Below are 16,983 nucleotides of genomic sequence, written 5' to 3' on the forward strand. Positions count from 1 at the left end.
GGAATAACTGGAAGGAGACTTCAGGGTCTTCGAACGCCGGTAGATATACCTTAGGTCTCCTGTAGGACTGAAGGCAGCACCTCAACTCGAATCAATATGGTCTAGTATCGAAATCTGCACAGAAAGTGCAGAGTGCAGTATCAGTACAACCGACCCCATGTACTAGTAAGTGCTGAGCCTAACCTCGACGAAGTAGTGACTATGCTAGTACACAACAATAACATGAACTTGTGCAGTTAAATTATATACAAGAAAATAACAACAACTAGAAATTAACCTAATAATAACGGGAAGGGGGAAACATGCTGAGGGGAATATCAAATCCTGAAAATAGTATAGTAAAGAAACGCAGTAAATAACATGCTTTGCACCAACGGAAGTAATGACATAGCAAACAAGTGCAATACATCAACCTTCGTGCTTTTACTCTTTTCCTCACTATGAGAAATAATAGAAACGGCACGGCATCACCCTTCGTGATTTAACTCTATCGTAACATGGCACGACATCACCCTTTGTGCATTAACTCTCTCATAACATGACATGGCATCACCCTTCGTGCATTAATTCTCTCATAACATGGCATGGCATCACCCTTCGTGCATTATCACTTATAGAATATGGCAGTGCATCACCCTTCGTGCATTATCACTCACTCATAAAACATTGCACGGCATCACCCTACGTGCTTTAGCACTCTCCCTCACCAAGACAATGAACAATAACAATAGGGAGATAGAAATATAAAGAACCAGTCTTACTTCAACATAATTCCACATTACCAGCCTCCACTCTGAGTTAATACTCAATCAGTACCAAATTTCGTAAAACATGATAAGAGTTACACATGGAATAACAAGTCTAAACATGAAATATATGATCAAAGAGTACGACAGTTACAAGAATAATACTAACTCGCATGCTATGACTCGACATCAATGCATAGGTACTCCTCACCTTACCTATACGTTGTACTCAATATCAAAACACGTAGCAAATAGGTAAGCAATACCTAATCCCTCAAGTAAGGGTTAAACCAACACTTACCTCGCTACCACGGCCAAACTCAAAGCTCAATCACAACTTTTCCCTTCACACAAGCCTCCGGACCAATGGAATCGAGCAAATTATCAACCAAACGATTCAATTTAAGCCTTAGGAACTAACCACGATTGCAAGGAATTCAATTTAGGTCATTATTGAAAAAGTCAACAAAAGTCAACACCCGGGGCCGCTTGGTCCAAAGCCAAAATTTGGAGAAAAACCCGATTACTCATTCACCCCTGAGCTTGGATATATGATTGGTCTTGGAATCCGACCTCAATTTGAGTTCTAAATCCCTAAATTTCGAAATTCCTAAGTTCTACCCAAAATCCCCAATTCCATCATGAAAACCTTAGATTCTAGGATGAAATCTTGTAAAAAGAAGTAAAAGAGTGAAAGAAATGAGTTAAGAATCACTTACATATGAGTTGGGGAAGAAGAAGGGTTTGGAAAATCGCCTCTTATGTTTTAGGGATTGAAAAATTGAAGAATGAATGAGAAATCCCATTAATATAGCACTCTCTGATCCTTACAACGCGGTTCGCGAAATCCCCAGCACGGCCGAGAAATCTCCACCATGGTCCGCGAAGTTCCCACCGTGGCCGCATGATAACTAGGGATTATGATGCATTTTACTCTCCTTCTTACTTGAGTTTTGATTAGAAATATGTACAAAATAGTCTAAAAGGCTTACATGTTGTACTTGATTGCAAGGTTTGGTCAACAAGGTGACAATTCGTCAAAACCAGCTCAAAAAGGAGTGAAACATGCACAAGTACTAAGAACAAGTCCAAGCACAGTGTAACAGGACCAATGCGGCCGCACTCCATTCTGTGCGGTCCGCAAAGAGGAAGTTCAGAGAGGTGCTATTTCAGAGACTCAAGCATTGCGGCCGTAAAGAAATTTGTGTGGACAGCAATGGACTCAATGCGGCCGTACTCGATATTGTGCGGTCTGCAAAGACAGAGTTCAGAGAGTTCCCAATTCGGGGAATCACTGCTAATGCGGTCCGCGGTCCTTTTTGTGCGGACCGCAATAGAAGCCACCGTGGCCGCGGTGAATTTTGTGTGGCCCGTTGTTACAACCTATATCCAGACATGTTAGTTCATTCCATATATTAGTTAACATTAGTCTAAGAAGGAATTACCTTTGAGATGATAAGAAGTTAATCCTATTGGTCTTAAGTGATACAAGGGTGATTAAAAAGTATTAGAAGTTAAACGAATCAAGGATGTTGTAACTCGTATTTTCAGGTAAACCTATAAGTTCTTAATACACTCAAGAGGTCATATATTAAGGTTTTTGAATCATATAATATCCGTATAATAAGTCTTGAAGTCAAACGAGTTATGAAACAAAAGTCGACAAACGTTGTCGCAACTTAGGTTCATAATTTTACTTAAGCATTAGGTCAAATGTTTCTAAGCTTTTTTCCTAATTTACAAGGAACTACGGGGTGATCTACCCACCCAATTAAATATCTATGTGTGTAGTTTCCAACGCATTAAATCGTTTGTCAATACAATCTCGGAGTATAGAGATATTCATATTTTCGCAAGCCTGCGCAGATTGGTAGATGACAAGTAGGTGCATCACCTACTTGCCAAAATGATAGGACAAAATTAAAAGACCTAAGTCGGCCTAGAGAGGAATTTTAAGGGGTTATGAACTCAGTTATTTCATCCATATTTCAGACCCTCAAAACCAAAGTTAATCCCTGCAACCCCTCCCCAAAAATCCCACACAAACCCTAATCGATTTTTCCTCTCTTTCAAGTTCTATTTGAAGGTAAAACCTAGAGTTTGAAGAACCAAGGGAAGGGCTGAGTTATCCAACAAGTAAGGTAAGTTACTGCCATATTTCATACATTTTTCTCTGCTGTTAATTCATGGTAATTCGTTCTATACATGTAAGAACTCACGGGACGGTTATCGGAAGCCGTGAGTTCGAGTTATTCACTTGTAGCGGACTGTTTTGTGGACTGTTTTGTGTTGTTGTTGAGCTGCGTGTTTTACTACTATTTTGTGGAGTTTTGGAGGTGGAAGGGTGTGGATAAACACCATATATATTAAGTGTTGTGGGCTGATAGTTATTCGTAACATTTCTGGGTCGTTTGACACGACTACGGTGGCCGGGTACGTTTTTTTACCGAGCCTATTACGGCTGGGTACGATATGATGATGATGATGCCCATAGAGGCGTATGTTTTAAAAGTTTATGTGTACATACATATGTATCATGCATTTCATGTCAGTAGCTCTTAGAGGTACTCAGATGTTCTAGGTTGTATATTCTCTATCCCTGCTTACATTACTGTTCGTATTTATGGTTCCCTGCCTTACATACTCAGTACTTTATTCGTACTGACGTCCTTTTGTTTGTGGACGCTGCATGTCGTGCTGCAGGCCCTGATAGACAAGCTGGTGCAGCTCCCCCACCACAGTAGGTTGTCCAGTTCAGCAGTGATTGGCGAGATCCCTTCTCCAGACTTGTCGTGGTCTTGGTATGCATTTTGTTATAGACATTATGGGTATGTCGGGGCCCTGTTCCGGCTATGTTGCAGCACTTATGTTCATTTAGAGGCTCATAGACAGGTGTTGACTCATGTATAGTTTGGTATGTCTTGTTGGCTGGTTTTTGTTTTATAGTCTTTCATGGTAGCATGGTAGCTCGTACCATATATGTAGTTTCTTGATAGTCTGGTCATCCCATGTTATGTATGTTCATGCTATCATATTTTATTGTTAGTTGTCCATAATCCATGTCTACCATTTATATTGATCTCGTCAACCCTAAAAGATAATAAAAAAAAGGTTAGATAAAATGTACGTTGGTGCTCGGCAAGTATGGTCGGGTCCCAGTCATGGCCCTCCAGTTTGGATCGTGACACCCGCGGTGGCCAAGTTCAGAGAGCAAAAGTTTAAAGAAAAAAGCCTCAGTGCGGCCGCACTCGATTTTGTGCGGACCGCACTACCCCTGTAGGGGTATTTTTATCCAAAAAATTCGGCCTAGTATAAATAGTTTATTTTCCCATTTTTAGGTCATCAGTTGTATTTTAACTTCTAGTTGCGCTCGTGAACAGTGTTCCTTATCTATTTTGAGTAATTTTAGAGTAGTTTTATCATTGAATCTTCAAGTATTAGCTTGTAGTTAAATATTATGGGATTTTCTTCATCTATTTATTAGTTTTCTTCTATATTCATGAGTAGCTAGACCCATTAGCTAGGGTTGTGGCTCAACCCTAGTGTGGGTATTTGATGGGTCTAGTGTTTTAAGGTTTGAATGTCTATGGGTGTTTGATATTTGGACTAATTTATGGTTTTAATGTTGAATTAGTGGTTGCAAACAGTAATTTGTGCCTATTTGACTTGGGTTCTTCTTGAGAAAGAGAACTTGAGTCTAGGAAAATTAGTCCAACAAGGAATTGGGGCGTATTCAAGAGATTGATAGCCTCAATTAAAGGGTTAAACCTAGATATAGTAATACCCGACTTGAACCTAAATTGCTTGCACAAATTATCATACCCAATTGGTCTTGAGAAAGTCAATTAGGGCAAAATCACTCAAACTACCGAGAGGTATAGAGTGAGAAGTATCGTGCAATAGTTATATCGTAATCCCCAAATATGACAACCTAGCCTTAGACTCGAGAACCCGTCAAGTATCCACCTAGGAGAAAGTCACTTCCCTAGTACCTTTTTAACTATTTAGACAACCCTTCAAGTATCTTACTCTTAGCTTAACTTAGCTTAATTTAGCATCTTATTAGTATAAATTTAGAGGTATATCAAAACCAACTATGATTAGAAGTGCAATTAGGAGCAATCACGCATCTCTAATTTAGATAGAAACTCAATTCCCATTTCTATCTCCCTGTGGAAATCTATCCCGACCTTTTCGGGTAAAAGATGCTTCGACCACTCCTGTTACTTTGTAGTAGTGCAGGGTTAGCCTCGAACACTTTTTGGCGCCGTTGCCGGGGAAGCTTAAGTCAAAATGAAGTGGACCTTTTGAAGTGGTGTTTGTTACTCCATTTGGTGCACATGACTTGAAGAACAAAAATGGGGAGGTATTCAGAGTTAATGGGCACAGGGTCAAGCACTACCTTGGCAAGATTGATGATAACCATGTGTCTTTCTTTGATTCTCTTTGTAGTGTAGGATATATTTTTGGATTGGCTTGTTGTGAGATGTTGTAGGATTATTTTGATGCAATGCAAGACCAAGTTGAAAAATGATCACTCTCTGAAGTTTGCAATGCGGGTTGCACTTCATTTTGTGCGGCCGCAAAGGCCTTTGTGCGGGGGCAAGAAATCAATGCGGACCGCAGAGTGATTTGTCAAAAGTGAGGAGTCTCTGAAGTTTTCCACCGTGGCCGCATTGCATTTTGTGAGGTCCGCGGTGGACAACCGTGGCCGCACTGGATTTCTTGTGGACCGCAGTGGCCAACCTCCCAGTGCTTCATGTTTCTGAGCACCGCGTATCGCGGTGCCATTTTGTGCGGTCCGCAGTGAGTAGGTGAGATGGGCCCCAGGTCCTTTTTCTATTAATAGGACCCGAGGCCCTCAATTTGAAATTTTCGACCTTTTTACTCTCAGAGCTTAAAAAATTACTGTTCATCACTCTAATTGCACGAATTCAACTGTGTGCATCTCATTTCTGTTAACTTTAATCCCTCCTTTGTAGTTTAATTTTGCTATTTTCTTTTGACTTTCATTTTGTCTTAGTTTTTCTTCTTTTCTTCCCATTTTTCTTTTAATTCTGTAGCATAGTTTAGTTTAATCCTGTTTTAATTAGAAATAATTAGTTACAACATTGATGCAACACCTAGGGTATCATTAATAGGTAACAATTTGGACTAAAAATGTGAAAAACTTGAACCCTAGGTTGGTATTACTATTGGGCACTCACCGCGGATCGCGGTGGATTTTGTGTGGTCCGTAGAGCTCCTGTGTGGTCCGCAAAGCTATTTTGTGTGGACCGCTGTGGAAAAAGTTTAGAAAGCTGACAGTTGAGGACCACGGCCGCAATGGATTTTGTGCGGTCCGCGGTGCCTCAATGCGGACAACAATGCATTTTGTGCAGTCCGCGGTGCCTTTAATCAGAGAGTGGGTAGTCTAAACTCCAACTCAGTGCGTTCCATAGTGGATTTTGTGCGGTCTGCGGTAGCCTCTTTGCGGCCGCACTTCATTTTTTGCGCTCCGCATTCTGCAATATTCACTGTTTGCAATAATTTTCCTGCAACTCTGAATTTCACTGATTCTGCTAATACTAACAAGGCTCAACTGAATGTTGCTTGCAGATAATGGTTCAATCATGAGGCGGTGGTAGAAAGAACAGGGCAAAGGCGAATCCTCCCGGGGTAGAGGAAAGGGTATGATCAAATTGACCCCGCAAGCCCGACAAAACATCAAAAACACTAGAAAGCTCATAAAGGCTGCTGACAAAGCCATTGACCAATTGGGGAGTGAGTATAAGCCTTCCCGGGAGACATCATTAGACTCCGTGCCAGAGTTTTTCCTGACTGGCCGGAGAGAAACAAGTTGAGGAATACACCTTCAGTCTCTCCCACTGCCCAAGCATCCGTGTGCATATCTTCTGAGTCGTCTGAGGGCTCAGCTACAGGCAATGACTATTCCACCTCTCCTACAGCTTCACTATCCAGGGAGGGGCCCGTAGAAGAAGAAGGGGGTGAGCCCCAAGTAGGAAGGGTAGAGAGAACCAGAAATCTGGAGGCATGGCAGGACAGATTTGTGAGCAAGGTTGCCTACCACAAGTTCAGAGAATGGTGGCCCGAGAGGAAATTGATACCTGAGCGTAAATTCATCACCCGTGACCTTTTGCCTCATAACCCCAATGTGTTGAGGCAGTTTAGAGAGAGAGATAGATGGGATTATTTCATAGGCCATGTGGAGGATTCTAATGAGCACCTAGTCAAGGAGTTCTACACCAATGTTGCCAACATCAAAAAGGGCACTACACTGACTAAGGTACGGAACATAAAGGTGAAATTTGATGGCAAAACAATAAATGATTATTTGGGCTTCCCGGAGGTGGATGAGTCATTGTATTTGGAGAAGGTGGCATTGGGTGAGGCTACTCGTCCTTGGTTGGTAGAGTACTTGGCAATCCCAGGTACCACCCAGATTGGTTGACGGTGGGAGTGATGATTCTGAGGAGAACACTGAACTTTGAAGCTAAAGGGTGGGAAACATTTGTGTGTAGCAAGCTAGACCCCACCACCCACGACAACTCACTTCCTATCCACCGAGCTATATTGGTGGCATCGATCATGGCAGGGTACACGATTAACATCGGGAATGTGATGTCCCGGGTAATTACCCGGGTGGTGAACGAAAGTGACAGATCCTATCCCCTCCCCAACTTCCTGACTATGTACTTGGAGGACTTAGATGTGGAGAAGCGGAGATTCGATGTCAAAGTGAAAATGAAGGCACCATTTTCCTGGTACAGCCTACAGAGTGATGACAACCCTAAAGTCAAGAACTACAAGGGCAAATCCACTGCTTCTACTGGCCAGTCTAAAGAGCCAGTAGTAGTAGTGGCTCCTACTCAGCCTCCTTCCACCACAGCAGACATGGCCCCAGGACCCTCTACCTCTTCAGCTCCAGAGATTCCATCATCCACTAAATACCCCTTGACTGCCCACCGCTTGAGCCAGATCCTCGCCAGCATCAACAACTGGATGCAGACAACTACTTCTAAGCTGTCTGTATTATCTACTACGGTGGCAGCCCAGTCAGCACCTCCTCCACCGCAGGTCCCACAGTCCGTTGAGGACACTCTAAAGGAGATTCTAGACAACCAAAAAAAGCTCATAGATGCTATTGAATCTCATGGAAAGGCGTTGATGGATCTTGCTAGGGAGGCGAAGAAAATGAGAAAGACTCGGGCTTCAAAACAGTCAGTGAAGGAGCTAAGGGTAGAGTTAGAGAGGTTGTAGGCGGATCACTTGCCTTTGGATCTGTTATTGCATGACCCGGCGCCAACAGCCCAGCCCCAGCTAGAGCAGGAGTCAGAGAGGCCACCCAAGAGGAAGAGTGTGATTCCCTGTACTGACGATGCAGTCATAGAGTTGGAGGACCCGCATGGAGGTTCTTTCAGCTAGCCCCAGATTCCAGTACAGGCCCAGGACTCAGTCCAGGTCCAAGCCCAGGTCCTAGTGGAGCTACAGATCACAGGGAGCCATTCACAGGTTCCCAAGCAGACAGAGGACCCAGGGACCCAAACTCAGGATTCTATGCAGACGGAGGGCCCATAGGGAGTTTCTTTTTCCTCTCTTCTTTATTTTGTTCTTATTTTGGTTAGTTGGCATTGACCTCAATGCCAACTTTCATTTGAAGGGGTAACCCTATTTGGTTGACTGTATATATGACAGTATTTTTTCTTTATGCTTTCTTTTTTATCTTTGGTATGTATATAACTTTATCATTTCATTGCACTTTTCGTAATTTTTACCTTTGGGTCTAAAGTTACGTTCTTATGTGTATATTCATTCTCCCTGTTGTATATTCAACTAATTCCCCTCTTGTATATATTCATTTTTACTTTTCATGTTTTTCCTTTCATAACTTCTTATTTTATTTTAGTAGCTTCTTGTTTTGCATTTTTGCGTGCAATAAGCCGTTGGTTTTCTTAATGCCACGGTTCTTTCCAAAGGTGGAGTTTGTGTGAACTGGGTGGCTCTTCCCGATGATGGATGGCATGACAACCTTCTTAAGGGTTTGAGTCTGTTTTCTTTCTGCTTTTCAGTAGTTAGTTGGTAAGGGTGCCTCAAGCAAAGCTTCACTTGGGCCTAACACATTTGCCTTTGATCCTATGGTCAAAAACAAATCGTTGTGTATAGGATGGTGAAAGATGTGACCTTGAGACTCTTGTGTTGACCGATAATCATCAAGTGGTTTTTCGGGACTATTGTGTTGCTCAAATCTTAGCTAAGGTTATTGTGGGCCCCCGACTCTATTTCTTTAGCAATACCATAACTTGTGTGGTGAGAATTTGAATTGCAAGTCCAAGTCCCGAGCCATTGGTCTAGAACTTGTCATAAATGTTTGTCTAGGCGAAATCCTAAGTGTAAATTGACTTGAGATGTGATTATAGGCTCTCCTTGATCCAAATGATATCTTGAACACTTTCCTAAGCCTACCAATGATAATATCCCTAGTCAACCTTTTTGAGCCATAGACCTTTTTCTTTCAAGAACCACGATACAAGCCTTTACCCGTTCTAAGAATACCATATCTTGGCACCCGATGTTTCCTTAGAACATGGCAAAAGCATAAGTTTGGGGGGGGGAGAGACGAGAAATGCAACAAAGTGGTAAAAGGTACAAAATAAAGAAAAGGAAAGGCAATGAAAAAGAAAGAAAATCAAAAAGACAAAAAGAATGATCAATGTAGAAAAGAATGAAGGGATTCAATAAAAGTAAAAAGATGAAAGGTGTGAAAAGTTGAGAAAGGAGAAAAAGTTTGAAATGAACAAGAAAGAGTGACAGTGTGTCTCTCTAACCCCTTAGAAAGAAGTTAAAGGACTTAAAAAGTCGAGAGAATATGTGCCAAAATGAAGCAAAAGAAGTGCTAAAGGGAATATGGAACCTACTTAGACCAAACATTTCCTACCCTGAACCAAAAGCCTTCACTATGTCTCACCAAAGCCCTATATGATCTTGAGTTGAATGAAGCTTACATTAGTGGTGACTCGCATAAGGGACAAGCATATGGTACTTAGAGCCGGACTTGTGACTTTGCTTTGAGAGAGATGGGTGTATTTCCATTAACCTCGTTCTGAGTGCTACAATCCTAAAGGTGAGGTTTGCTTAGGGAGAGTTAAGGATATGTGAGTTTGGGTTCCACAATGACCAAAGTAATAGAAAGAGTTTCTTTGATGTGTTGAGTCAACTCTTGATGCTCTTGTGTCGCACTGGATCCATGGTGCTTAAAAGAGTGAATGTTGTTAATGATTCATTTGAATTGAGGGAAATTGTTAGTCCCAATTGATTCTAGATGAGGTCACTTTAGGTCAGCTGAATTTTCTTGGATTTACTCTTAAGGGGTGAGTCTTATTTTGTTTGCTTGAAGACAAGCACAAGCTTAATTTTGGGAGAGTTGATAACTAGGGATTATGATGCATTTTACACTCCTTCTTACTTGAGTTTTGATTAGAAATGTGTACAAAATAGTCCCAAAGGCTTACATGTTGTGCTTGATTGAAGGGTTTGGTAAACAAGGTGACAATTCGTCAAAACCAGCTCAAAAAGGAGTGAAACATGCACAAGTACCAAGAACACGTGCAAGCACAGTGTAACAGGACCAATGCGGCCGCACTCCATTCTGTACGGTCCGCAAAGAGGAAGTTCAGGGAGGTGCTATTTCGGAGACTCAAGCATTATGGCCGCAAAGCAATTTGTACGGACCGCAATGGACTCAATGCGGTCGCACTCGATATTGTGCGGTTCACAAAGACAGAGTTCAGAGAGTTGCCAATTTGGGGAATCACTGCCAATGCGATCCGCGGTTCTTTTTATGCGGACCGCAATAGAAGCCACCGCGGCCGCGATGCATTTGTACGGCCCGCGATGGCCATGTTCAGAGAGCAGAAGTTTAAAGCCAAAAGCCTCAATGCGGCCGCACTCGATTTTGTGCGGACTGCACTACCCCCGCAGGGGTATTTTTGTCTAGAAAATTCGGCCTAGTATAAATAGTTTCTTTTCCCATTTTTAGGTCATCAGTTGTATTTTAACTTCCAGCTGCACTCGTGAACAGTGTTCCTTATCTATTTTGAGTAATTTTATAGTAGTTTTATCATTGAATCTTCAAGTATTAGCTTGTAATTAAATATTATGGGATTTTCTTCATCTATTTATCAGTTTTCTTTTATATTCATGAGTAGCTAGACCCATTAGTTAGGGTTGTGGCTCAATCCTAGTATGAGTATTTGATGGGTCTTGTGTTTTAAGGTTTGAATGTCTATGGGTATTTGATATTTGGACTAATTTATGGTTTTAATGTTGAATTAGTGGTTGCGAACAGTAATTTGTGCCTATTTGACTTGGGTTCTTCTTGAGAAAGAGAACTTGAGTCTAGGAAAATTAGTCCAACAAGGAATTGGGGCATAGTCAAGAGATTGACAGCCCCAATTAAAGGGTTAAACCTAGAGATAGTAATACTCGACTTGAACCTAAATTGCTTGCACAAATTATCATACCCAAATGGCCTTGAGAAAGTCAATTAGTGCAAAATCACTCAAACTACCGAGAGGTATAGAGTGAGAAGTATCGTGCAATAGTTATATCGTAATCCCCAAATATGACAACTTAGCCTTAGACTCTAGAACCCGTCAAGTATCCACCTAGGAGAAAGTCACTTCCCTAGTGCCTTTTTAACTATTTAGACAACCCTTCAAGTATCTTACTCTTAGCTTAACTTAGCTTAATTTAGCATCTTATTAGTATAAATTTTGAAGTAATATCAAAACCTAGTATGATTAGAAGTGCAAATAGGACCAATCACGCATCTCTAATTTAGATAGAAACTCAATTCCCATTTCTAGCTCCCTGTGAAAATCGATTCCGACCTTCTCGGGTAAAAGATGCTTCGACCACTCTCGCTACTTTGTAGTAGTGCAGGGTTGGCCTCGATCACCGCACTTCCAAGATCCGAGACATGCATCCAATACCAAATTTTCTAAGTCTAAACATCTCGTAGCCTATCCAAAACTCACCCGAGCCCTCGGAGCTCCAAACCAAACATGCACACAGGTCTTAAAACATCATATGAACTTGCTCGGGCGATCAAATTGCCAAAATAACACCTAGAACAACAAATTTAACACCAAATTGCATGAAAACTTCAAGAGAGTTTTAAAATTTCTAAAATTTCAACCAAAGGTCCGAATCATGTCAAATGAGTCCCGTTTTTCACCATATTTCACATATAAGGTATAAATGTCATAACGAACCTATATCGGGCTCCGAAACCAAAATACGGGCCCGATACCAACAAGATCAAATTCTTTAAATTATTACATTTTCATCCTTTTCAATTTTCTTCAAAAATTTATTTCTCGGGCTAGGGACCTCAGAATTCGATCCAGGTCCCATATTTTTCTACGAACCTACCCGAACCGTCAAAATGTGGATCTGGGTCCGTTTACCCAAAACGTTGACCGAAGTCAACAAAAATCAACTTTTTAAGTCAAAAATTATTATTATTCTCAATTTTAACATAAAGGCTTTCCGAAAATGCGCCCGGACTACACACGCAAATCGTGGAGAAATACAATAAAGTTTTGAAGGCCTCGGAACACCCAATTAGGTTCTAAAATGTAAGATGACCTTTCGGGTCATCACAACAAGATGGCTACATATACTAGAATTTCTCAATCTAAGGAAAACATAGATATTTACTCAATGAAAATGGGGGTTTTCATCAATTAGACCGTGTACGCACTCATCATCTAAAACCGATGCCTAATTCCCATTCAAACCTCAGATTTTTGATTGGGAAACTTTTCCCTCATTTTCCAAACTTCCACCCTCAAACTCCTTAATTAGATGAAGAATACAACAATAGATTGACATAATATGATCAAAATCGAGTTAGGATTAGTTACCTAATAGCTCTCCTTCAACATCCCTCACAAAATCGCTTTCCACCGAGCTCCAAATTGAATTTTATGTTATGAAATTTCAAACCCACGAAATCCCCTTTTCTACCCAGCGATTCCTGCTTCTGCGACTGTACCTGTGGTCTTGCTTCTGTGGCTAGAGCTCTGCACCTACAAAAATTCATTAACTCCTCAAACACTGCACCTGTGCTCAAGCCACCGCAGATGCGGCTCCGCTTCTGTGGCTCTTGCGTCGCTTCTGTGACCATTGGCGCTCATTCCTCAAACTGCAACTGCGACCCCTTCCTAGCTTCTACGGGGCCGCACCTGCGGGCTTCCTATTGCAGGTGCGAAAACACCATAATCAACTAACTTCAGATTTTGCTCAAGTCCAAATTTTCATCCGTCAAGCACTTGAAACTCACCTAAGGTCCTCAGGACCTCAACCAATCCTAAAACATCATACGAACTTAGTCGAGCCCTCAAATCACATCAAACAATGCTAAAACCATGAATCACCCTCCAATCCAAACTTAATGAACTTAAAATTTCTAAATTTCTACAACCGACACCGAAACTAACCAAATCACGTCTAATTGACCCCAAATTTTGCACATAAGTCATATTCAACACTACATACCTACTCCAACTTTAGGAATCGGATTCGGACCCCAACATAAAAAATTCCACTGTCAGCCCGAAACTCCAAAAATTCAAATTTCGCCATTTCAAGCCTAAATGAGCTACCGACCTCAAAAACACAATCCGAACATGCCCCTAAACCCAAAATCACCCAACAGAGCTAACGGAATCGATGGAATTCTATTCCGGAGCCGTCATCACACAGTTCTGACTACGGTCCAAATTCTAAGACTTAAAACTCTCATTTAGGGACTAAGTGTCCCAGAACACTCTAGAACTCAAAATGAATCATCCTGGCAAATCACAATAGCAGAAAAAGACACAGGAGAAGTTATTAATAGGGTATCGGGGCGTTAATTCTCAAAATGACCGGCCAGGTCGTCACATAACAGAAGAAGATATTGATTAACACGTAGCAATTAAGCATGGAAAGAATTTAGGGCATATAAAAATTAAGATAGGAGGGAAAACAATTAAGGAAAAGCGATAAATCATGGAAAACAAGAAAATTCAGCGGCGTATAAGCACTCATCACCTTGCATATATGCCGCTCACCTGGAATTCACATAACACAATGTCTGAGGGTTCCTAATTCCCTCAAGTCAAGGTTAGACACAACACTTACCTCGCTCCAAAGGCCATTCAAAGCTCAATCACAGCTTTGCCTTTCAAACACGCCTCCAAACCAACAATATCTAGCAAATTACCAACCAAACGTTTCAAAATAAGCCTTAGGAATCACCCACGATCGATAAGAATTCAATTTAGGCCATTATTGAAAAAGTCAACACACAGGCGTACTTGGTCCAAACCCGAAATTTGGACCAAAACTCAATTACCCATTCACCCCCGAGCCCGGATATGTAATTAGTTTTAGAATCCGACCTCAATTTGAGGTCTAAATCCCCAATTTATCAAATCCCTAGTTTCTACCCAAAAATCCTCAATTCCACCCTAAAAACCTTAGATTCTAGGTAGAAATCTTGTAAAATAAAGTGAAAGATTGAAAGAAACTAGTTTAGAATCACTTACCTATGGTTTGGGGAAGAAAAAGTCTTTGGGAAATCGCATATTATGTTTTAGGTTTTGAAAATTTGAAGAATGAATGAAAAATCTCGTCTAAGTCCTTTTTCATCAGCTGCAGATGTCGCATTTTCGACCTGAGCTTTGCAATTGCGAAGCTCGCAAATGCGAGGAAGGTATCGCAAATGAGAACCTGTCTCATTTCTGCTTCTGCCGCAACTGTGAACATATTGTTCACAAATATGGAATTGGGATCACAATTGTGACCCCCTTCTTCATAAATGAGAAGAACGTCTTCCCCAGACCATCTTCGCAAATGCGAATATTTTCTCGCAAATGCGTGGATTGTCTGGCCCAGCTACTCTTCGCATTTGTGATGAATAGCTCGCAAATGCGAAGCTGTCATGCTTGCAAATGTGAACTCTAATCTCTCAATTGCGAGATGAGAGGCCAATTCCCAGAAATTGCAGATATTAGCAATGCTTAAGTCCAATATCACTCTGTAGCCTATCCGAAACTCACCCGAGCCCTCGAGGCTCCAAACTAAACATGCACACAAATTTAAAAACACCATATGAACTTGCTCATGCGATCAAATAACCAAAATAACATTTAAAACCACGAATTTAGCACCAAATCAAATGAAATTCTCAAGAACACTTTGAAAGCCTATTTTCACAACCGGACGTCCGAATCACGTCAAACCAACTCAGTTTCTCACCAAATTTCACATACATGTCTTAAATATTATATTGAACCTGTACCGAGCTCTGGAACCAAAATACGAACCTGATACCAACAAGATCAAACATCAATAATTTTCTTAAAAACCAATAATTTTTCAGATTTCAATTTTTAACAAAAATTCATAACTCGGGTTAGGGACCTCCAAATCCGATATTTCGATACAGACCCATCGGGACTGTCAAAGAATGAATCCGTCTCCGTTTACTAATAATATTGACCGAAGTCAACTCAAATGAAACTTTTAATCAAAAATCCTTATTTTTATCAACTTTCAACAAAAAAGCTTTCCGAAAACACGCCCAGACTACGCATGCAAATCGAGGAGGGATAAAATAAGGTTTTAAAGGCCTTGGAACACACGATTTAGTTTTAAATCATAAGATGACCTATCGGGTCATCACATTCTCCACCTTTAAAACAATCGTTCATCCTTGAATGGACATAGAAAAGTACCTGAGCTGGGAAAAAGGTGGGCATATCTACTTCGCATGTCCGACTCGAACTCCCAAGTAGCTGCCTTGACGGGTTGGCCTCTCTGCTGCACTTGAACTAGAATAGCTACCGGTTCCTCCTCATAGGTCAAATCCTTGTCCAATTGGATAGTGCTGAAGTCTAACACGTGGAATGGATTGTCGTGATACTTCCGAAGCATGGACACATGGAACACTAGATGGACTGCTGATGAACTAGGTGGCAATGCAATTCTGTAAGCCACCTCTCTCACTCGCTCAAGAATCTCAAAAGTTCTGATGTACCTAGGGCTCAACTTCCCTTCTTCCCAAACCTCTTTACACCCTTCATGGGTGACATACAGAGCAACACTATCTCTCCGACCATGAATGCAACATCACAGACCTTACGGTTGGCTTAACTCTTATGCCTGGACTAAGCTGCGCGAAGTCTATCCTGAATGATCTTAACCTTATCCAAGGCATCCTGTACTAAATCTGTACCCAATAATCGAGCCTTCCCCGACTCAAACTATCCGACCGGTGATTGATATCGTCTACCATATAAAGCCTTATAGGGAGCCATTTGGATGCTCGACTGATAACTATTGTTGTAGGCAAACTTCACAAGTGGCAAGATCTAATCCCAAGAGCCTTCGAAGTCAATAACAGCCGCGCAAAGCATATCCTCCAATATCTGAATAGTGCGCTCAAACTGTCCACACGTCTAAGGATGAAACGTTGTGCTCAGCTCAACCTGCGTGCCCAACTCACATTGCACTACCCTCTAGAAATGTGAGGAAAACTGCATACCTCGATCATCAATGATAGACACGGGCACACCGTGAAAGTGAACGATCTCACGGATATAAATCTCTACCAACCGCTCTGAAGAATAGGTAACTGGCATAAGAATGAAATACACTGACTTGGTCAGGCTATCTACAATGACCCAAACTGCATCGAACTTCCTCTGAGGATGCGGGAGTTCAACAACGTAATCCCTAGTGATACGCTTCCACTTCCACTTAAGAATATCTATATTCTGAAGCAACCTACCAGGTCTCTGAGCGTACTTTACTTGCTGACAATTTAGACACCGAGCCACATATGCCACTATATCTTTCTTCATTCTCCTCCACCAATAATATTGTCATAAGTCCTGATACATCTTGGCAGCACCCGGATAAATAAAATATCGGGAACTGTGAGCCTCCTCTAGAATCAGCTCACGAATTTCATCCATATTAGGCGTACAAACACGACCATGCATCCTCAAAATCCCATCATCTCTAATAGTAACCTTTTGGCATCTCTGTGTCGCACTGTGCCCCTAAGGACAAGTAGATGAGGTTCATCATACTGCCGCTCCCTAATGCGCTTAAACAATGAAGACCGAGCGACCGTACAAGCTAGAACACGACTGGGCTCAAAAACATCCAACCTTATGAATTG

At 41.5% G+C, this 16,983-nt stretch overlaps 1 protein-coding gene across 1 annotated transcript; it reads right to left on the reverse strand.

Annotated features, from left to right (window-relative positions):
* Positions 1-8,163: 8,163 nt before the first annotated feature.
* On the reverse strand, positions 8,164-16,660 carry LOC138890172 (uncharacterized). The gene is made up of 3 exons (XM_070173535.1): positions 16,342-16,660; positions 15,533-15,874; positions 8,164-8,231 (listed from the first exon to the last, which is right to left on the reverse strand). The coding sequence occupies exons 1-3, from the start codon at positions 16,658-16,660 to the stop codon at positions 8,164-8,166; spliced, it is 729 nt and encodes a 242-aa protein (XP_070029636.1).
* Between the last annotated feature and the right edge of the window lie 323 nt (positions 16,661-16,983).

Source organism: Nicotiana sylvestris, chromosome 4 (assembly GCF_000393655.2).
Source record: "Nicotiana sylvestris chromosome 4, ASM39365v2, whole genome shotgun sequence".
Classification (NCBI taxonomy): domain Eukaryota; kingdom Viridiplantae; phylum Streptophyta; class Magnoliopsida; order Solanales; family Solanaceae; genus Nicotiana; species Nicotiana sylvestris.

What these genes read in the sequence shown, in the direction of transcription:
- LOC138890172 (XM_070173535.1), bottom strand. Translation starts at nt 16,660, where the DNA reads ATGAAGAAAGATATAGTGGCATATGTGGCTCGGTGTCTAAATTGTCAG. An exon ending in GTCTATCATTGATGATCGAG is followed by an intron (nt 15,875 to 16,341) that starts GTATGCAGTTTT and finishes TCACCCATGAAG; the next exon opens with GGTGTAAAGAGGTTTGGGAA. An exon ending in CCACCTTTTTCCCAGCTCAG is followed by an intron (nt 8,232 to 15,532) that starts GTACTTTTCTAT and finishes TGTGATCTGTAG; the next exon opens with CTCCACTAGGACCTGGGCTT.